The 22,628-nt window shown below is 46.6% G+C and overlaps 1 protein-coding gene across 1 annotated transcript in view; it reads left to right on the top strand.

The window, feature by feature from the left end:
• SH3BGRL (SH3 domain binding glutamate rich protein like) overlaps nt 1–22,628 on the top strand; it is a 29,312-nt gene that overhangs the window by 475 nt on the left and 6,209 nt on the right. Inside the window, exon 2 of the mRNA XM_039722491.1 lies at nt 20,868–21,053. Within this exon, the coding sequence (XP_039578425.1) occupies nt 20,868–21,053 (186 nt within the window). The remainder of the gene's footprint in view (nt 1–20,867; nt 21,054–22,628) is intronic.

The raw sequence follows: 22,628 nt of genomic DNA, 5'->3' as shown, positions 1-22,628 counted from the left end.
AGTAGCCTCTGGTTCTTGCCCTGTTGGGAATACTGGATTTCGCTTTTTCCCAGCGTGTTATAGGCAGAGCTCGGACTGTGTTTTTCAAAGGCAAAAAGATACACAGAAATAGCGGGTTTTGTGCCTAGATTCAGGTGTAGCTCTGTGTCCTCAGGATTATCTGGTTTCTCTTTGATCCGTGTGGGAGATGCTCCGAGGCTGAAATCCGGGGGATTTGGTTGCACTTGGTATGGATGTGCTGGAGAACTACAAAATGCCAGGGACTCAGAAAATGCCAGCTATTGCAGTTAATGATCAGTGACTTTTACTGCGAGGAGATAAAGAGTCTGAGCTGTGGCTGTATGATGACCTTTTCCTGTCACTGTTCGTGCTTCAGGTCCCTAAACTTTGGGAGGACAGTGATGTACAGAAGATAAAAACAAGCCCTCACTGCATCCTCCTTCTTTGCTTGAGTGCAGCCACTGGTCTGTGGGCTTCAGCAGATCAAATACCAGTTGGTAAGCTTGGGGTGATGGGCTGCAGATGGCACAGCAGCCTGTGCCTCAGGTGTCCCTGCTGTCCCTCCCTTCCCTGGTCATTTTTAGTAAACTTGATGCCAGCGCTGACAGTGCTGGTGCTGGTGTTGAAAAGCAGAGATTATTTCTTGCTGACCAAAGAGGGTCTTGAAATCCTGAGTAGTTCATTCATAAAAGGGATCCAGAGGGATTTCTGCTGGGTTCATACAGAACGATCATCTGGAAGGAAAGCAGCAGATTGGAAAAGTAATCCTTTCTTTCTAATGCAGCTGTTAATAGGTTTCAAGTTGACTGCTTCAGTTGCTATAGATTTTTATCAGCGCCCTCTTCGTAGCACCTATTGATTTCTGTCTGTCTGGTGATACTGAGCTCCAGGGGTGCAAGCACAGATCTCCATTCCAATTGTGTTTTTATGGTTTTAAATTAAGTTTTTAATTATTAGCTTAGTGTTTTCTACAGTGCTGCCTGGTCCTTGTGTGGGCTGTACATGTTACAAAGCTCCAGTCTGACTAACTGCTGCCTTTCAGGCTCCTTTGTGCATCCCTGCCTGTGGAATTTGAATGTAGCGTTGGTGTAGTCTGTTTTTTGGGGAATTCGAGTGTAATGTGCACATGATTGCCAGTTTTATGACGTGTATATTTATATATATATACACACACATACACTCATGCCTATGTCTAAAGCTGGAGCAGCTCAAGGGATCTTGTGGTAATGAGCAACACTTGCACATTCTTAGATTCCTGTGTACACTGAGGGTGTTTCTGTTGGCAGGAGCAGCCCAGCACCTCACTGGGTGATGTTTTCTTTCCAGTATAAGAATTTTAATTGATGTTTCAACCTAAAGTAAGACAGAGAGGCACCTCTTTGGAGGGAATGGGAATGAGTTGTTTCTGTGGCTCTTAAAACCATTGGTGAGACGGGGTTTGCTTGGAGGAGCAGAGAAGCCTTTCTGGGTGCTGGATTTGAAATAACCTACTCCAGGAATGGAAAATCCACATCAGAGAAGATTGCTACAGAGAGGTGGAACAGAGACAAAGCTGTTTGCAGCAAAGTGACTGAACTGGGTAACAGCAGCCTGGGAAGGGCTCTCACTCCTGCTAAGTCATCTTTGTACTGTAGTGACACCCAGCACTGTGTTATTTTGGGTTTTAAAAGGCTAATTTGCCTGAGTAGAAGAAAACCAGAAATAAGTATCAAAGCTCCTCCTTCCTGCCCCATTTCTGTAAGCTGAAGAAGCTTTCGTGGCACTGGAAAGTGTCTCCCACTGAACGGAAAAGGGTTGAGGTTGCTTCACACCTCACGCCCTGGGGCTGCGAGTCTTGGAGGGTGCCCAAATTTTGTGGTCTATTATTGGCAAAGTCCTGCTTTGCTATATGGTGTAATTTGCCACATCACAGTGTATAAAATGTTTCCCCAAGGCACTGTTCTCTATAATGTTTATATTCAGTATGATGTATCTGTGAGGAAAAAACCACTGTGTGAAGTTCATGTCTAAGCAAAGACATTTTATGAGTGTGTTTCAAGGGATTTCTGGAAAGTATGATGATTGACATCCTGCCTGGCCTCCTATTTGAATTTCACTCCATAATGTGATAATTCCAGCACCAGTTTCCTGCAGTGTTCGAAAGCCTTGCTTGGGAAGTGGCCCCTTGTATTTAATGTTCCTCACCGTGGAGGCTGTGCTGGCTGGGCAGGGATGCACAGGGATTGATTGTAAGGATGAGGATGAGGTGAGGACACCCACATGGCAATGGAGAATCTGGAGCTGCTGTCCAGGAGCCTTCCTGCGTGGCAGATGGGAAGTGAGCAGTGTTCCTCAGCCTGGGACAGCAGTGGAGGCTGCAGACAGAAATGAGATGCAAATGCCGCATTCGGAAGTGTGGGAGCATTGCAGGAAGAGGGACTGTGCTGGCTGTGAGAGGGGTTTCACTGCAACCTCCCATTCAAATCCTTCAGGAGGTGAAAGGAAGACAGGCCTAAGAGTCATTAGACTCTTGCTCCTGGTAGAAAAGGATACAAGGAGGGAAGAAGCTGAATGGTACAAATCCAGTGTGTGATTTTTCTCCACGGGATTTTGGTATTGTTGATTTTGGGGCAGGAGATTGCCCAGCACCAGAATCCCTTTCTTCCTGAAGGCAGCTGGATTGCCCATTTTATTGATCTCATGTGGAAAGGAGCCAGCTGCTTAAATTCTTCTTGGTCTTATGTGTGCATTTGTTGCCAACAACTGCACAGGTCTTGAATATGGACTTTGAGAGAATTTATTTGTTCATCCAACATCACCCTGCAGTTCCAGGGGTAAGGCTGAAACTGGAGGCTGTGGCTGTGGAACTGAAGTGCCAGCACTGGATGTGGTGGGCTGGGCTCTGCCCTGTGCCACTGCCAGTGCTGTGGGCTGTGAAAACTGCCACATCAAATGTCTGGTGTCCAGATGCTCCATGGAGCCAATTGCTTCATCTTTGTGATCTATATCCACATTTCCATCTCTCCCAGCTCTGTCCTCCTCCCTTGTTTTGATGGCTGTGTGAGTGGTTTTCTTTCCTTGCCTCCTACTGCGACTGCAGACACAGCAGAAAGAAGAGATGATCTCCAGAGTCAGAGTCCTGTATTACACAGACCTGCTGCTGTTTACAGATGGTTTTAGAGAGGAAAGGAAATTTTAATTTATTTTCATTCACAAAGTTAAGGATGTGGGGGCTTCATATTTTTATTGTATTGTCTTCTTGCTTGGGAAAGGAACTAGGTCTTCACCCAGTAAATGAAGATGAAAGTGGCCCATGGTCTGGAGAACATCTGCTTTTAATTACTCTTCTATTTTCCCAGTAAGGCACCAGAGAACTTGCTGGTGTTACTGGGGACATAACCAGTGTCAAGGGCTTCGTGGAGCATTCCAGGGGAGAAGAGCTCTGGAGAAGAGCTGTGGGAAATGATGAGAGCATGTGTAACCACCAGCTCTTGTCCCTGTTCAACAGCTCAGGGTTTTGGGGGTGCTGGCGAGGCTGCTTCATCCTTCTGAAGTTTGAATCCCAAGGAAGTAATACATGGAGGGATGGAGATTGTATAAAAAATTATATTTTGCATTTAAATCCCCCAAAGGCCTTTTTTCTCAGATGGTCATAATGAATGCAAATAATGCCACCCTTACAGAGAATGAGCAGAGTCTGAGTGCTTTGTGTTTGTGTTGTTTGGCTGCTGTGAGGTTTCATGGAATCAGAGAATCGTTCAGGTTGGGAAAGGCCTCAAAGCTGAGTCCAAGGGCTTTGCCGTGCAGGAGGTGGCTCTGAGGGGAAGTGCAGCCACAGCAGGGTGGCTCTGTGCACGCAGTCCTTATCAGCGTGGATCACAAGTGTCCCTTGTGCTGCCACGGCCGGGGTCCCCGGCGTGCTGTCCCCGCCCGGATATCTGTGGTGGTGTTTGTCGCTGCGGAAGCCCCGAGCAGTGGCAGCCGCCGGTCAGAGCAGCTCGTGAACTTCCTTGGGCTGCCTGGCAGGGCAGCGTGTGTGGGAAGAAAGCACTGATACAAATCTCTGGTAAATAGTCTTGTGCTGTGATGCAAGTTTAGGTAAATGCACACATTATGGGGAAATAAGCTGCATCTGTAGTTGAAAAACAATCTCACGGTGTATGTATGATTTTGTGATACTCAGTTCATGCAATTTCTGTGCCATGGGTGAAAACTGACTTGTTAAGCTAGGTACTGATGTCTAAACCCCTCTTTTGTGGAAACATAATACGTGTGAAGGGCTTTTTTGGATAGCCAGTGTTCACCAGAGTTTTTCTCAATAAAATGGTAGGAATTGTTCTGAGTTAGAGCTTTTGGGATGGAAGACAAAATCTGTAATGTGGCTCAGGCTCGGATGTGTTCCATCTGCCTCCTGGGTTGTTTTTTTGTACAGTCATTGTTCCAAACTCGAGATAAGTCAAATATTTTTCTTAAAATATTGCATTCACATTTTTAATGGAGCCAGAGATTAAGTTGGCTGCAGTTGTGGCAATAGTTTTAATATATCAAAATAAAAAACATTCTACTGTGCTTAACTAAAACCACTTTCTGACAGCAGGAGAAAGATGGAAAATTCTACTCCACAGTTAAAGCCAGGAAAAGCTTTTTGCTGAGAATTTTTCTAGGTTGTATATGCAGGTAGGACAGTGTTTATTCTGAGGTAATGCATCAGGATTATGTCTGTGCTTGGGGAGAAGAGGCAGATCTTGGGGAGAGGCTGGATGCTGTCAGCTTGTGCTGGCTTTCCCTCTAACCCTGAACCGCAGCACGTTCTGAGACAGGATGCACACAGCGTCATGTCAGGGCTAAGCAATTGTGGGTTTTAAATAAATATTTATAGAGTTGAGCAGGGAGCTTTTCTTGTCCTGGGGCGTTAAAGTTACACTCACAAAATTCCTATAGAAGTCAGTGAATTGGCATCTGTGTTAACGAGCAGAGGGTGCCAAGACTTGTGTCTCTGCGAGGTTATTCTTACTCCTTCCAGGAAAGGAGGAATTGGGGAGAGGGGAGACAAAGGAAACTACACCAACATTGACAGAATTCAGATGTTGAAGGTCAAAACAGAATTGAAATATTCCCCTCTAAGACAAAAACAAGAGCTGAGGATGCATCGTTGCCATAGCCAAAGGGAGGTGGGCTCTCCCTGTTCCTTGTGCTCCCCAGCCTTGGAAGCACCAATCTCAGTTCTTGGCTCTGGCTGGAGAGCTGGAAACCTGAACCAAATCCACATCTTATATCAATATTCTGCTATTCAGGAATGTTTCTGCTCAAACATGAAAATTTGGTGTTAATGGCATTTGTTTAACCCTGGCCATACGCAGGGGAGACTTTTAGTTTATGATTAAATGTAAATGCTTTTGTTGGTCAGATATTTAATCGAGCCTGAAAGAGCTTTGATTGTAATGCTTATCTACTGTTGTTTGTCCCAGAATCAAAGCCTCCATCCAGGAGCACGTCCTTCCTGGGACAGCACCTCCAGCTCAATGTTAAGGCCATTTTCTAACACTGAAAAGGCAGCAGAGTGAGACTGAGCTTTAAAGCACCAGAAAAAAATGTGAAAGGTCAGCATCCAACTGGCCTGACTGAGCTCTGTGCTCTCAGGATACAGCTGAAGTTGTTTTCACATCCTGACTTACAGCTCCTTCCTGGACATGGTTTCCCCTGTGAGACATGGATGTGGTGATTTATTTCTTTAATTAATGATCTGAAGCTCAGTTTTTCTGGGGCTGTTTCTGTGCATGAATCAGCCTCTCTAGAAATTCTAAAGGCGCTCAAGTGTAAAATCTTAACTACTACCTGTTGTTTGATTGCTGGAGTGTTGGAGAGCAGAGAGGAGCCAAAGGCAGCTGTGGTTTGAAAAAGGATCTCAGGGAAATCTGGGAGCCATCTTCCGGTGCTGCACAAATGGATGTTATTCTTCACTGGGCTCTTTCCCAGCAAATGTGTGGGCAGAGACAGAGCAGGGAGGAGAATCAGTGCAGTGTCAGAGGAGAAAGCTGTGCCTCACACCTGAGCTACCTGGAGCACAGGAAGGAGGCTCATCCATAACATTGAATGTCTGCATTTCTGGGAAGTTTTGGACAAGCATTAGCCAGGTTAAAAATACTTTTTTTAATATCTTTGTCAGTCTGCAGAAATTACCAGGAAATTCCCACAGAGATCTGTGCTGGACTCTAAAAAACAGTGCAAGAAGAGCCTGCTGTTGATGTCCCAGCTGGCAAACTGGGAAGAAACAATGGTTATCCTGTGCAAGAATGAGGTTAAACTCTGCTAAAATACTGTTTAGCAGAGAGGTCTTGGAGCCATACTAGGTAATTCTACAAAAATACCATATTCATAGCCATGAAAAGCAAACAGAATGCCAGGAATGTTTAAGATGGGAAAGGGCAAAATAAAAAAAATAACCACTGTATGTGTGGTGAGTGTGTCTTTAGTAGACTGGAATTGTTGTCTTTAAATGATATAGGGAAGTGAGAAAAGGGAAGAAAGGGTGAGATGATCACTGCAGGAGGAACAACCAAATAAGGCAGAATTTGTGGATGATAATGTGGAAGCTGTGGCTGTCCCATCCCTGGAAGTGTCCAAGGCCAGGTTGGACGGGGCTTGGAGCAACCTGGGACAATGGAAGGTGTCCCTGCCCATGGCAGGGGTGGGGCTGGATGGTCTGCAAGGTCCCTTCCCACCCAAACCATTCCATGATTCTGTGAGTTCTGCAGTGGAGAAAGAAACAGCTGAAAACGTCTGAAATGTGATAGCATCACGTCAGGCATGGGAGAGCAAACAGGAAGGGATTAATTAATAATTTTCCCTAATGGAACAACTGGGGGAGAGCGAGTGGAAGTGGCAGGTTCAGAGTAAATGAAATGCTTTGTTTGACAACACAGATCTCAGGGAGGAACTCCCTGCCAGAGGACGTGCTTTACAGCAGAAAGTGCATGGGCTCAGGAAGCAGTGAGACAAATTAAGGGGAAAGTCTGTTAAGGGGGGATATTAAACATTACTGCTACACCTCTGACTCAAAACTGTGAATTACTGGAGCCTGGGAAGAAAGTTGGATGTGGTGTAGCTCTTTGTGCTCAGCCTGATGGTGTGATCTTCCCTGGGATCTGTGACCAGTGGAGACAGGAGACTGGGCTAGACAAGTGTTGGATCCAACCCAGTAAAGCCTTCTTCTCTTCTTGAATGAAATTGGCTCTGCTCCCAAAATTATGTTAACACTTTGCATTAAAAAAATTAAGACCATGTTGTCCAGGAAAATGTTTGGTGGAAAAGAAACATTTGGTGTGTGTTTGGGATATGTTGGGTTGGTGTCTCAGCATTTCTTACATACAGAAAAAGCATTTGGGGATTCAGAGACCAGCATCATTGTGCAGATGCTGACACACTGCATGTTTAGCCCGTGATTAGGGTAGGTGATCAGACACCTCTCCTGCCTTAGGCATAGATCAAAGTCAACTGGAAAAGCCTGATGGAAACGGCAAATGCAAAGCCTCTGGGAAAAATCATGGCAGTTTTCACATAAACCCTCATTTTATGGGAGTACTTGTTGGCAGGCAGGTTTAAACAGCACATCTGTATTCACCTCATGGGATCAACCTCTGGCTCTGCTTATATCACTGGGAATTCTGCCATGGACTACAGCAGGACAGGATTTTATTCCTTAGGAAATACTTAATGCTGATTATCCAAGACATTCCTGTGCACATGTTGCAAATGTATTTGGCCAGAGCAGCAGCTGCAGAACAACTGGCAGAGCAGGAAAGGAGCAGAATAACTCTGTGAATGAATTAAAATATATCCCAAAACATTTTCACTGGATATGGATAGAAATGAAGTTCAAGTGAAGATGATTTATGGCTAGTAGATAATGGTGTTTTTTTTTCCCTAGGCAAGAAATACAATATATGTGAATAGAAATATAAAGGAGCAGGTTTGCAAATTTCCTTGTTAGTTCCCCGGTAATCCTGATTAAGAACTGGAAATTCCACCCTGTAATGCAGATAAACAAGTCCCTTGGTTCTGGTAGCTCAGTCCATGGAACCTTTGTGGCCAGGCAATCTTCTTCCAGTTTTCTGTTCCCTTCCACCACATTAAAGTGTACCAGGGGTCCCTGTGAGAGCCTCCCTTCACCTGAGAAGTCTGGGCTTTGTAGTGCATGCTGTGGAAAGATCAATGTAAATCCATAACGCTAACTTGGGAAATGTTCCCCTCAGGAATTTACACCTGGATGGACTGAGGAGCTGCTGGACAGACAGCTCCATCTTCCATGGAATGATTTGGGACCAAGCTGGCAGCTGGAAGGTGTTGGGAGAGCCTTCACCTCCCACTGCCAGCCATCAGCACTGGGCTGAGACTGAGGAACAGCAGGGGAATGAAGCCATTTTGGCTGCTTGCCCAGGCCTGGAGAACTCCATCCTACAGCAAATAAACAGCTGGGGACTTCAACTTTGAAAAAATAAAATGCTGTGTGTATTTATCTTAGTTTCTGATTGGGGTAAGCAGATGCTGGCTTGCACTGAGGCAGAAGGAAGCTTGTGGTTTAGGACAAAAAAAAAAGCAGATAACCATGGTGACAAGAGGGATCTATAAAACCTAAAAAAGACCGTGGGGAGTTGCAAAGTGGCTCCAAGGCATGGGCAGCACCCAGATGAGTGCTCCTGCTCTGGGGTGAAGGTGGCACTTCCCTGTGGGCTGCAGGGATGCAGTGGGTGGGAGCAGCCTGGTGATGGGAACAACCTCGCTGTGCTGGGCAATGCTCCATTTGGTTAATTCCTGCAAGAGTCCCTTCAGGATGTCTCCTGAGCAGTCCTGAGAGCACAGCCCCAGGCACTGGCCTTCCTGGCTCTGGCAGGCACAGCTTGGCCAACTCCTGTGTTGTTTCAGCTGCCCGAAGTGTTAGAAACTGCAGTGTGGCCAGGGCTTGTGGGAACAATTTATCTCTCCCACTTAGAGACACAGTTTTTAGACAATATTTTGTCCAAGTAACATAAAGAAGGATCTGGGGCCTTCAGGATGATTCACACTTGAAATGTTACCCAGGGCAATTAATTACTGGGTCAGAAAACTGCTGCCCATCCAGGCTGTGCTCTGCTGAATCTTTCCTCTCTGGGAAGTTTTTTGCGTACTGTTCTACATCAAAGCTCTTCTTGCAAAGAGGAGGAAAATTTGTATTTAATCCATAGCTTTTTCTCTTCCTTTGTATTATGATATTTAGGTATTTTAGTTGAAGAAAAAGGCTTTGTTCTCTTCAAAAAATTACTTGGTTTAGTTTTAGAACAGCAGTCAGCAAAAAGACTCTTTGTTAACTAAGATCTGTGGTATATGAATTCTTCAAAGATAAAAAGTAATACACATCAGAGGCACCTGGATCCCTGAGGCCGTGTTGTATTTCTTCTTAAAGTAGTCTTTTATTTAAAGAATAAATGCCTGGCAATATAAAGGCAGTGAAACAGCAATTAATGCTGTAAACTTTTACTCCTGTCGGTTAATTTAGCCTCTGTGTGCTAAACCATACAGGAAATAAACTTTGCTTTTATTGTAAACCACAGGGGCCTCGTGCAGAACTGTCTGCTTTTAACTCCTTCCCTAACCTGAGTTTAGCTCGTCACACGAGCACAACCAAACCTGTTTTCCCTCTGCTGTGCAGGGCTCCTCATCACCAGCAGAAATCCACAGCTTCTGAAAAATAATTACAGGAGCAGCTGTTTCAATAAACCCCCCACACTGCAGCCTGTGTGTGCTGTTTTCTCAGGCTGCTTCCCTGGAATATCCCTGGAGTGCTGATGGGGAGGGTGAAGTCTCAGGGGCACGGAGGTGGGACCTGGCAGTTTGTGTCACTTCTTACAGGGTGGAGTTGCTGCCAGCATTGCACAGACCCATCCTGGGGTCTCCATGAAGCTGAAGGAGAAATAATTCTTCTGGCTTTCAGAAGGAGGCTGGCTGAAAAAAACAGGTTTCAAACCTGACAGCAGGACTGAGGTCCAGACTGTCAGGACTTTTTAAAGGTTCCAGAGCAAGCAGTCAGGTGATCAGCAGCACCTTCAGGGCCTTTCCCCTGCTTTTCTCAGCCACATGGTAAATGTTTGAGTATTTAGGAAGATATCATGTGTCAGAGAGTTGTCTGCATCTTGTGACACTGAGCCTCACTATCTTGTTGGAGATCAGTTTTTGTGTGGTAAATTGCTTTACAGTCTGTGTGCAAAGCCTGTCTGTGGGGCTGGGCTGTGGTGTATTGATACCGTTTGTAGAATCAGCCAGAAATGATCCCTGGAAGTAAATAGGCAGTGATTTGAACAAAATAATTACTCCTGATGACTCAGGAAAGGGAGCTCTGAGAGCTGAAGAGAAAATTGTTCAAGGAGTCTGTGACAGAGGTAGCTTAGACTTACAGACTTTTTTTTTTTCCCCACATAACAAAAGTTCCCCTTTCCCTGTTTTGTGACTCAGGTAAGAGAGTCCAGTGAGATGCTGAGGCTGTGGAGACCCCAGGAATAGCAGATCAGCTGGCTGATGGGTGGGAATGCTGCCAGGCCCTGCCAGTCTCAGCCCTGTGCCGTTCAGGAGCTGTTGCTTTGCTACTGGGCTTTGGGAGGTGTGGATCTGTTTGTTTTTATTTAACCCAGCCCTGAGTTTGGATGCTGTGACAAGGCACATGGAGACTTCCAGGGAAGCTCAGCCTGCCAAGCTCCACGTCTGCTGCAGAAACAACTGTGTGTAATAAATGAAGAGTTCACATTCTGCTGCTGCTTAGCTTTGTCAGTGCATAACTGAGATAATGGAGCCTGTATTCCACAGTAGGAAGCTTGCTCTCTGTTGGTTTTGGACCAGACAAGCAGTTTTCAGGCTTATAAAAGTCAAATGCCACAAGACTGACTTAGAAAATTGCCAAGGGTCAATTTATTTAGTATTGTAATGGGGGTGTTTTCCTTTGGATGATGACAATTCTGGGTGCTGAGGTGTCAGCAGTGGTTAAAGCTAGTTTGCCATACATCACTGTTCCTTTACATCCTCACCTAAAGGAAAGTAAGAGGAAGCCTAGGTTTGGAAGCTTGATTTTGCAAGATATGCTTATTCTGGATAACTAAAGTAGTAATTAAAAAAAGTCAAAAAAAATCATCCTGATATGTGAATATTTGCATTTCCAAGTCCTTCCTGCTGCTGAGTGGAGCAAAAGGCTGTGCAGGAATGGCCCGAGGCCATGGTTTGATCCCTGCTTTCAGTCCTTTTGCTGCTGGGAGAGGCAGTCCTGCCTCCCCTGGCTCATTTCTTCTCTTTGCTTGTGATGGCACAAGAATTCCCTGTCAGCTGTGAGCTGGGCTGGCACCCCAAAGCAGCACTGCTGGAGGAGACTCCAGCTCAGAGCCCCATGGAGCCCGGCCAAGGCACAGCCTGGCACTGACCTCTGCTCTCTGACCAGGGACAGGACCCCAGGAGCGGCTGGAGCTGTGTCAGGGAAGGTTCACACTGGATGTTGGAAAGAGATTCCTCACCCAGAGCGGGTCAGGCACCAGAACAGCACCCCAGGGAATGGTCATGGACCCAGAGCTCTGGAAGCACTTGGACAGCGCTCTCAGGCACAGCATGGGATTGTTGTGTCCTGTGCAGGGCCAGGAGCTGCACTCAGTGATCCCTGAGGGTCTCTTCCAACTCAGGATGTTCTGTGAGTCTGAGCTGGTGGAGAAGGCCTCTTTCCACATCCCTGTTTATGCAGGTTGGGTGTCTGCCGTCCTGGTAAGGAGCGTCTGTCCTGGATAACCCTGCCTGACCCAGCTGGATGAGGCAGGTTTGGGGGCAGCCTGTGCAGAGCCCCTGCAGGAGGATGGGCAGGCTTTGGCTGTTGGAGGGGTCAGGCTGTAGGAGCTTGGAGCTGCTGCCAGGCAGTGCCCAGAGACTCGGGCTGTTTCCCGTGCAAAGTTCATCCCTAATCAAACACAGCTCCTGGTGGGGCTGTTTGCAGAGATCACGTGAAGGGAGGGGAGACTCCTGCTGCTGTCCCTGGGCCTGGAGCCCAGCGTGAGCAGAGTGGAGCCAAACCCCCCCATGCCTCCGTCAAACCTTCCTTGGCTGAGGGGACAAGTGTCAGTCTGACAGCTCTCCAGATGTGGGACACCTCCCAGCGTTCAGCAGCTGGAAACTTCAATTGCATTCACTGTTTTGCTGTGTTCAGGCTCTTGGGTTGTCTAGGCAAAGAGGTTTGGTGCTTCTGCTAGTACCAGCTCCAGTGCTGCCAGAACTTCCTTGCACTTTTGGGTTTTAACTTCTCCCTTGCCCAGCTGCTGGGGATCTTGTGTTCCATGTGCATGGAAGTACAGTGTAAAAAGGCTCACTGTCAGCCTGTGAGCAAACATCTCGATCTTTTGGTTGATGATGGAATGAGGTTTTAAATGTTAAAATCTTCTATTAAAATCCCTGCAAATGGAAGTTTTGGCTGTGTGGGGTTTGTTTGATTTTGAAATCCGGGCAAGTAATCCCATTGAGTATTGCTGTCACTTTTCACAGAACTTTAAAAAAAGGAAAAAAGGAAGGAAAAATCCTAGAGAAACAGAAAGTCACTCTCTGGATACACCCAGAGTCTGTGTTTGGGGAGGCCATGATTGCTGTGGGGAGGAGCTTTGGCATATCCTGACTTGTGAATGATTTGACTTGGCTGTAGGGACCCTCTGTAAGCCTTTTACAGAATGAACAGAAGCATCTAAGCAGAGAGCAGAGGGATGTGTTCATTTCTGGCTGTGGTGAGAACACAGATATTCTGACTAAAGGAGGATGCATCTGACTTGCACAGCCCCCCAGAACACTCCCAACAGTTTGTGCATCTCTGGTAGGCTGGAGACTGAGCTGGGCTTTTGGGCAAAACAACTGGTGCTGCCAGTGCACTCAGGAGCCTGGACAGGCCAGGAGATGCTGAATGAGCAACTGAAAATGTGTTGGGGAGCAGCCAGGAAGGAGGAGAGTTGAAGGAGAGTGCACTGTGACACCCTTCTTTTCATGGAATCATGGAATATCCTGAGTTGGAGGAGACCCACAAGGATCAAGTGCAACTCCTGGCCCTGCACAGACACCCCAACAATCCCAGCCTCTGTATCCCTGTTATCCAAAGCCTCCTGGAGCTCTGGCAGCCTTGGGGCTGTGACCATTCCCTGGGAGCCATTTCAGTGCCCCACCACCTTTTCCTTGCAGCCAAAAAAGCAGAAAGATTTACTTCTGAATTTGATGCTTCAGTTGGAAAAGAGGTGGGGTTTCAGCTGACAGAGCCATTTTCATGTACTGGAACAAAATGTGAGGTTTATTAAATGGTACTTTTAACCATGGGCTTCAGGTGTTGTTGATAAGATGTTCTCTGTTAGAATCCTGGTAACACCACAATAGTCCTTGACAAGCAGGTGCTAAAGAATGAGTGGATTCACCCCCACTCATCTCCCCAGTGCTTGAGTATCATTTGTTAAAAACAGAATTTGCCTTAAGCTGTGATAATAATGTTAATCCTTAAGGTGCCTTCATGGAAAGTAAACCTAAAACACATTAAAAAGTCATCAGGGCTTCGTTAGGCAGTGCTGCTGCTGCTGTGTGCCAGAAGCTGAGGAGATATAAATAAGGAAATGTTACTTGTCCTCCTACTTGACTAATGGGTAGTGGAATCTGCTTTTGGCCACTGCAGGAGGAAAGTAGCTAAACAGACACTGGCTGTTGCAGCAAGACAGTTCTGACTTATTTAGGGCCTTTTAGGATCTTGTCATTTGACTGTAGTCGAGGTGTGGTGGAGCTGGCTGTACTGTCTGACACCAAATTAGTGACACTGAAAAACTTTGCTGGAAAACTGAACTCAAACCCTCCTTGCTGCAGCAAGAGAAAAAATGTTTCATATTTTTTCTTAACTAATTCCTTGAACTCCAACAGCAAGTTGGCAGAGTGGCACTTAGGAACCTGCTCAGCTGTGCTGGGCTGTGCCAACCAGAAGGGCCAGTCTGGTGTTGCTGCTGAACTTCCCAAAGCAGCCCAAGGGAACTAAATGCCAAATCCCCCCAGGATGTTATTCTCTTTGCACTCTGTGTCAGAGTAAATAAAAGTGAGTGGGAGTTGGGTCTCTAAGTGCCCTTGGCTCCCTCGAGAATCCTGATTCCCCAGGGCTTTAGCACATGGAGGTGATGTTAACTTTCCTGTTTGGTTCTTCTGGTAGGAAAAACCTTGTTGCGCGCACAAGGATCTTTGGACTGGGGTGTTGTTGGTGTGGGATTTAACAAGTTTTTAGGCCTTGGGTTATTGAATGAATGCAGTTACAATGGCATTATAATCCATGAGAGAAGCTTTTATTTTTATTCTCATGAATCAGCTTTTTCATTTATGTAACTTTCTATGGTTTCTGGAGCAAGTTGTGGTCTTGTTTTGGGAAGTGCAGACTTTGTCCTTTGTTCCAGCTGTATTTCTGGCTTGTGTTCCAAAATCTGGTCTGTGGCGTGGCACCTTATGCCAGGCTAAAGCCCTGTTGCAGACAGCTCACGTGTGCTGCCAGACGTGATGTAACCTCCAGGTTAAATTGCAAAACCCTTTTAGTAGCCTGGATTTTCCCCCAGCCTTGCTGTTGAGTGATGGTCACTTTGCATCCTCTCACCTTTTCTTGCTTTTAAAAGGTGTCTTCCAAAGCCACATGTGAGCAGCAGGAGTGTGCTTGTTGCTCTCAGTGGGAGCTGGAGCCAGCTCCTGCTCCTGTCCCAGGTCTTGGGCTGGTGATGCTGACACAGCCCAGGGTTGCTGGGTGCCTGGTGGTAAAAACCATTTCCAAATAAACCAATTTTAAGCTGTTGGGGTCTAACCACATCAAACCAGTGCTGCTGTGCAGGATTCATGTGGATATTGCCATGGGCTTTCCCAAAGGACCCTGCAGGGAGAGAGTCAGGACATATGGAGTCCATCTGGACACTGCTGAATTTCTGGAAAATGAAAAAAAAAAGAGCAGCACAAGTCCAGCGTGAACTTTTCCAGCCTCCTGTGTTTGATTCAGGTCCCGTAAGTTCCTGGTGGTTTTGCTGTGTTTGTCCTCAGTCTCATTCCCTCCAGACCAGAATCCATCGGGAGAGACAACGATGGCACCACTCGTGTAATGCTCTGCTTAAAATAACCAGAACAAAGAAGTGCTTTGAGTTCTGAGATGATAATTACCCAGACCTAAAAATAAGCAGACATTCTACCAGGCAGGGAGAAAAAAGAGTGAGACAGGAATTGCTGGGAGACACCTGGCAAAGCTCTGATCAAGCCAGGTTGTTGATGGAGTTGGCTGCAGGTTTCCCACCCTCTGACCACATTTACAGTGGCACCACCAGAACTGGCACATTGGATTCTTAAGCTAATATTCATACAAATAAAACCAAAAAAACCACTCTAGACAAAAAAATATCTTCTGGACTATTAGAGTAAAAGCAAGGAAAACTGTGATGGGGGGCAGGACTGAGGCTGCTCGGAAGGGAGCCCTGCTGCCGTGTGCTGGGGTGGGCAATGAGCTTAGGGGGCCGACAGGAATCTGTGACATTTAAATCCATGGCTGAGCTGCTGGGCTGTTTAACTCCTACAAATTAGGTTGTAGTGGGAGGAGAAATTCTAAGCATTTTGCAGCTTATTTGCAAGGATGAGCTTCTGCATTAGGGACTCTGGGTGAGGAAGGCAAGGTCGTTTGAGAAATTAGGTGAGACAGATAAAAACCAAACCAAAACCCCCAACAGTTTTTACTCTAATTCCAAAAAGTGGCAGTGGATTGTAGCCCCAGCTTAGTCCACAGGTCACCCTGTGACAAGTCAGTTTGTCATGGCAGCATTGGCATTGCTCATGCTGCCCATTCCTCCCAGAAAAATCACTTCCTGGGGGTTCCCACCCTGCTGCTGCTGGCTGCCAGTGGAGTTTGCTCAGCATTTCTTGCGCTGCACTTTTCCCATTCCCTGCTTACATTTCAGCTTGTCCATCTTCAGGAGACTCTGAAGCTTCTGGAGAACTGATGGCTACAAGTCTGGCCACAACCAGTAGCATAACCTGGAGTTTGGAGTTCACCTTCCTGCACAAAGCAGCTCCTTCTGGGATTTAAAGATTTGCTCCCACTAAGGAAGAAGCAGCATTTTTAAAACCATCATTGGCATAATGCTTCATAACCATTTCCATGAAAAACTCTTTCCTGATTCCGAATCTAAACCTTCCCTGGTGCACCTTGAGGCCATTCCTCTTGTCCTGATGTTATAACCAATGATATAACAATGGCTGGGAATATTCTAAGAAATCCCTTTATAATTCTTTTAAATCCTCACAATAAAGCATGAGCCATTTAATCCCATCATTGGGAAAGAAATTAATACAATGTATGTTTTTCCCCTGCATGGAGGTCGGGACACAGGAGCCACAGAAGTGGTGGAGAAGCAGAGCCACAGTCAGCAAGTTTGCTGTTGGATCACAACAGCAGCACTCAGACTGTAAACTTAATTTGAGTTCCAGTGGTCCAGAAATAGATTTTCAAAACATGTCTATTGTCCAAGCAGGGATTTATTTATAAACTGAAAAAATAACAAGACTGAAAAAAACCAACCCAAACCCCTTCTTGGCCAGCAGCGTGGACTGGACTGTGCTGTGTGTGTGTGCCTGTGTACAGCAAATGAGATAGAGCCTTCTGTGAAGTTCAGTTCCAAAAGGTGTTTAAAATTAGTGTTTCCCTGCAGTGGGGTGGTGCTGGGAGAAGTTAGCTCTTGAACAGCCAGCACAGTCCTGGCTGGGGCTGAGGCTGGAATGCTGCCTGCTCACTGGACCAAGGTTCTGCAGCATCATCCTTGCCTCCTTTCTGCTTATTATCTTTCAGCTGAGTTCTTTTTTTTTAATTTTTTTCAATTATTAGAGATTTGGAAGAGAATCTAAAATGTTGCAGCATTTTCTAGAAAGTTTATTCCCACTTTGGGGTTAAAATTTTATTTTTGATGGATTGATTTGTTGGCAAACATCACCTGTTTGTACTCTTGGCAGCTTTGATGTGGTTTCTCTTGTGTTACTGATGTCACTGATGGGAGTTAGATTAAGAACAGTAAATTGAATTTCTGATATGTACTCAAGTGAGGGGTGATACTTGTTCACAATTCTACACTCATTTTTATAATGTTATTTTGTGCCCATGCTCTGTTGAAAGCTTAATGTTTCGTGATTGGCTTGTAACTGGAAGAGAAGGGAATCTTGATACCCAGTGGATTTTGTAGCACAGGGTCACAGTGTGTGGTGAGACTTTGCTTAACCACCAATAACTTGCCATAAAGCTGTTTCTGTCCAGGAACCAGACCCTGAAATCCAAAACAAAGATAAAATAGATTATTTCATTAAGTGTTCCTTTCAGTATTATCTTGGGAACATCAGCAAGAAGTAAAATATCTTCACTCACCTTAGGAATTGTTTTTCTCCCAAGTGAGTGTTGAGGCAGGATGTGTTTCTGTTTCTGGGGTTGGGTGAACCCAGGCTGTTCTGAGGGCAGCTTTGTTCCCAGGCAGGGCACTGGGGCCTCCAGAGGATGCAGCCTTTGCTCCCTGCAGTCCTGGCTTCACCTGCTCCCAGCCCTTCTCCTTCCATCCCTCTGTCCCATCCCACAGAGATTTTCCCCTGATCTCCATCCATCCATTTTGCTCATTGCCTCCACTCCTGCCCCCAGCCTCTTCCTTCCTTACAGCTGTCTGTCCATCCCTATCTTCCATTTCTCTGTTCCTGTGCTCTTGTGTCTCCATAATGCTCCTGCCCCACCAGTGCTGCTCTGGAGCCTCAGGGCTCCCCAGCTCCTGCTCTGACTCCGGGCACGTTCCCGGCTCTCCTGCTGCTCCCGGCCCTGCACAGTGTGTCAGGAGCACTTGGAATAAACAAGGATTTTCGTGTTTGCCAACTGCACTGAGCTGCCCTTCACGGGCCAGAAGGGCTTCAGACATGACAGCTGTTTATGCAGGCTGAGGTGCAGGGTCTGGGAAGGCGCTGGCTGCTCTCCACGCCTGCCCAGGCAGCTGGGGGAGGTTTTGTGGGAAGCGAGTGCTGCGTGTTGACAGGAGCATCCTGAAGAAAGGCTCCTTGCTCCTTCCCAAACATGGGCAGCAGGAACCATCTTCAGCTCTGTCCCGAGGAGAACGTGTGCCCTTTCAAGTAAGACAAAACACCCTGAAGCAGCAGCAGACGTCTCTTGCTCTATTTTCAGCCCTTCCCTCCCAGTGCTATTCCACTGCCTGAGATTAATGGAAGTTTTCTAAATAAAATCCCATAAAATAATAGGCAGCTCGGTGTCCCTATCCCTGCTGCCCAGCAGTTGGTGCCCTGTTTCTCTGGAGCATTTACTGCTCTTGTGTAAGTGCTCATCACCGTGGCCGGAGGATTTGTCTGAGGAGCTGGGAGAAAACACTGCTGCTTAATCTCCCAACTTTTCTGTCTGACCAGAAAACAAGGATTCCAGACTAATACCCCTCATGTATCAACACCATCCTTGCTTTTCTGTAGAATTCTCTAGAGAATTACCTCCCTTGACTACAGACAGCCTGAGAGCCACAGAGACCAAACTTCATGCTTGCCTTACAATGGTGCCTTTTATAGCAGAAAAAAATATATTTCCAGCTTTGCCAGCTCTTCAAAAACAAGCAGAGAGGATTGTGATCACCCTTTGGAGCCACAGTCAACAGTTTGGGATGTGGTTGTACCTCCTGGAGCTGAAAAAACAACCCAGAGACTGTGAGATGCTGGGAGGGTGCAAGGATTTATATGTGGATAAAACAGTCTAATAGTCAGAATGATTAACAAAAAGATGAAGTGACTTCTCAGGAGATCAAAATGCTGATTCCAGTCCAACTTAGAGCTCTTGTTGTACATGGCAGAGTGTAGAGGTTAATGGTAGAGTGGAAAACTCTAGCATTAAAAAAAGCTTGGTTAAAGCTTGGTTTTCTCTAATTCCTTAATAACTCTGGGGCATCTCAAAATGTTTTCACTAAGCAATGGATTTTGGACAAGTTAAGAACCTGAGAGTAATAAAAACTATTTGGATCTAAAATATAGAGATTGTAGGAAATGGTTAATTAAACATGTAACTGGTTCAAGGAAAAAAATTACATTTACTACTGGGTCATACTGGCCAAAGAGTTTACAGTTCCAAAGACCTTACCCTTATTTTAGCCCTACAGAACAGTTCATGAAGGGAGTGCTCCCTTTTTTTCCCCTCTCTGAGCTGTAGAGCACAACAGAGAAAAGCTTCCCCTGCTCCTCCTGCTGCTGTTAGAGGCAGGGAAGGAAACCTCTAAGATTTCCAGAGTTTGAGTCTGCTGAGAATGTTTTTATACAGCCTGTACACAAATTATTTCCTCGGGGCGGTATTAACTCCTCCAGTTTGATTTATTTTTAGCCATGATGGAAATTAGCAATATCCTTGTGTTTCAGGGCGCTCGCACAGAGTCCAGCAGCTCCTGTGCCGACGTGGTCGGAGGAATTGCATTGGCTCCTCAGCAGGCAGCTTCCCTGCTGCAGCCGGGAGCACATTGCCTCTGCCGGGAGAGCAGGACCGGCCCCTCTGAGCTGCATGTACCCCTCCCGAGCTCCGCTCGAACCTGCCATGCATAGAGCAGCTCCAGACCGAGTCAGGGAGTGCCTGAAGATTCCCTTTTGGATGTGCCGGGCTCTGTTCCCCAGCCCACACCCTTCGGGGCAGCGCTCTCCATCGCACTCCCGCTGCTCCTGGCGCTCCCGGGGCCCGGCCGGTGCCCGTGGCCGCGGGGCCGGTGCCCGTGGGTTGGGGCTGTGCACGGCTCCATATTTGGCTCCGGGCTGGCTGTCGCTGACCCCGGCAGCTCCGGGTTTGCCTGTGGCCGTATATGGAGCGGCTGCTCCGGGAGCTGCGGCTGACCTGAGTTAGCACCAGCAACATCTGTGTGAATCGCCGCTCCTGCGGCACCCAGTGCATTTGGGTAAAGCCAGGCCTTGGACTGCCTTTGCAGTGAAGGGGGTCATTTGAATAAAACAAATTTCCCATTAGACCCCATTTTTTTATTGTTTGCTAGGATGTGCATTGTTATAATCTCCTTTGTGGTGGTAAAGTCATGCAGAGGGAGAGCAGAGCGTAAGCAGAACATCTCTGTGTCAATAAGTCAGTAATTCACAATGACAATAATAAAAACATCCTTCTCTGTGCAGAGCCAGCACTGTGCTTGCCACACAGATCCTGCTTTTCCCTTGGGTGTTGTGTGAGTGTACAAGGACAGGTGACATCAGGCTGGGGCCTCACCCAGCTTCTCTGACAGAAGTTATGATGGGTAGGTGGGGTCACAGCTCTCCAGAGACTGTGCCTGCCCTGCAGACACCCAGGACACAACGGGAGAGGGGTTTCTGTGCAAAGAAGTGTGAACCAAAAATGCTTGGTGAGGTCTCTTTCATCACCGAGGTGGACAAAAGCCTGGACTCTGAAGGGATGGGGAAGTTCAGCCTGTGCTTTCAAGGGCACAAGGAAGCAGTTTGTACCTCAAATGTGCCTCCAGCAAACTCCACTGCACCTGAAAAAACAATGTTCCCCTGAGTTAACTGTAAAATCTGGCCAGCACAAGGGCCCTGCTCACACCTCTGCTTTTGGCTGGGCACCTTTAAGGTACACAACACTTATTGTGTAGGGACAGCATCTTTAAGCTTCAGCCTGTTCAGTTTTGTAGGAGCCAAGTCAAGGCTCAGCTCTGACTCCTCAGAAGATACTTTTTGGTTCTAAGAATTTTCTTACCACTCCCACTGTCAACCTGATTTTCACCCTGTTTTCTGCATCGAACCTCATAGTGGCATCATAAATTATTTCACTGATTTTGTTTACCTTATCTCCCTTCCTCCTTCTTTTGTGACAGATTAAAAAGCAGCAGCAAGATGTGTTAGGCTTCTTAGAAGCCAACAAAATTGAATTTGAGGAGAAGGACATCGCAGCTAACGAGGAGAACCGGAAATGGATGCGGGAGAACGTCCCCGAGGACAGTCGGCCAGCGAGCGGCAACCCCCTGCCCCCCCGGCTCTTCAACGACAGCCGCTACCTCGGGGTGAGGGCTGCTGCAGCCTCCTGGGCCCCTGCAGCCTCCTGTGCCCATCCCCTCCAGCCTCCTGTGCCCATCCCCTCCAGCCTCCTGTGTCCATCCCCTCACCTCCAGCCTCCTCTGCTCATCCCCTCCAGCCTCCTGTGCCCATCCCCTCACCTCCAGCCTCCTGTGCCCATCCCCTCACCTCCAGCCTCCTGTGCTCATCCCACTCCTCTTCCTCACTGCCACTGCCTGTGCTTCACTGCAGTGAGCAGCAAGGCAGGGCTTGCCCAGCTGCAGTTGCCCAAACTGGGAAGGCTGTAGGAGGTGTTAGACATTTCCCCCCATCTTGGGCTTTTAGTAATAATTGATTCTTGAGTTTTCCAGTCACGCCATAGGAAAGATTAAAATGTAGCCCTCTTGATTTGGATCCTACTTTGCAGTACATGCTTAATATTATTTTTCTGTGGTTTTTTCCCATTTTATGGCTCTGAAAGTTGCCAGGTTTTTTTAATCCTCATTTTCCCCATGATTGTGAGCTAACACCTCAAAGAAATCTGGCCCTTTTACACCAAGCTTATGTTCTGTAGCAAGTTCAGAGATCTGTTCTGCCCGTGTGGGATTTGCCAGTAGGTGTAAATCCCAGATCATATGAATTGATGTCTGCTATGATCATAAATCAGTTTTCTGATCCTTTTTGGGATGAGCTCTGTGTGCTGCTTGCAAAAGGAAGGCTGCTATGGTTCACTAACTGCAGAGCCTTGGACAGATTAATACTTGTGTTGCAAACAAAAATCCTACTGTAATTATTTTAATGCTTGATCAAAAGTAAGTTGCCCTGCAGTACTTGTACTCAGCAGACCATGCTTGAATGATTATTAGATTAACTGTTAGTTTTATTTTTAAAAGTTAGTATCTTCTGAACAGAGTTCAATGTGCATTCCTCTGGTCCTTTTGAAGTCTGTTTCTGACCTGCACAGTCTGTAAGTCAAGACCTGCCAGTTTTGGACCTTTGTGAGACAAATCTGTGCCTACTGAAAGAAATTATTCTCAGTGTGCCAAGAATTTTTCTTGCTTGTAATAGAAGCAGAACTTGAAATAATATCCACAGTGCCACTTGGCTCTCGAAATTTTACTGACTGGTTGTGACATGGAAAAAAGTTTAGAGTGGACATAAGAATTTCTGGTTATCTAAGCAGTAGGCTGGTTACAAGGTTCTTGCTATCGGTTTATTTCATTCCCAAAATTTTGGTTGATGTCATGCTGAACTTTTGAAATTCGGTCATTTTGTGTTTCTGGATTTGAGTTGCTACAGTTCAGCTTTCAGGAAGGTAAAAGTTAATTCTGTGCCCAGAATTTGAATCTATTTCTGTCTTTATCTGATGCCTCTCAAGCATGAAGTTCCCTGTTTGTTCCATCTGATGCAGCACAACTGGCAGAGCAAAGAGCAAATTGGCCTTCCTGGCCCATGCACAGCAGAGAGGCTGGAAGTGGAGATGCTGTGTGGGCTGGCATGAGCCCTGCTCCTCAGGCCCAGGAATTCTGTCCTGGGAGATGCTGCAGAGCAGGCTCATGGCCTGTGCACCAGAAGATAAACAA

The sequence above is a fragment of the Passer montanus genome, unplaced genomic scaffold (genome assembly GCF_014805655.1).
Source record: "Passer montanus isolate IOZ18808 unplaced genomic scaffold, ASM1480565v1 scaffold49, whole genome shotgun sequence".
NCBI lineage: Eukaryota > Metazoa > Chordata > Aves > Passeriformes > Passeridae > Passer > Passer montanus.
The sequence above is the reverse complement of the archived record's forward strand: the minus strand, read 5'-3'. Positions and strand labels throughout refer to the sequence as shown.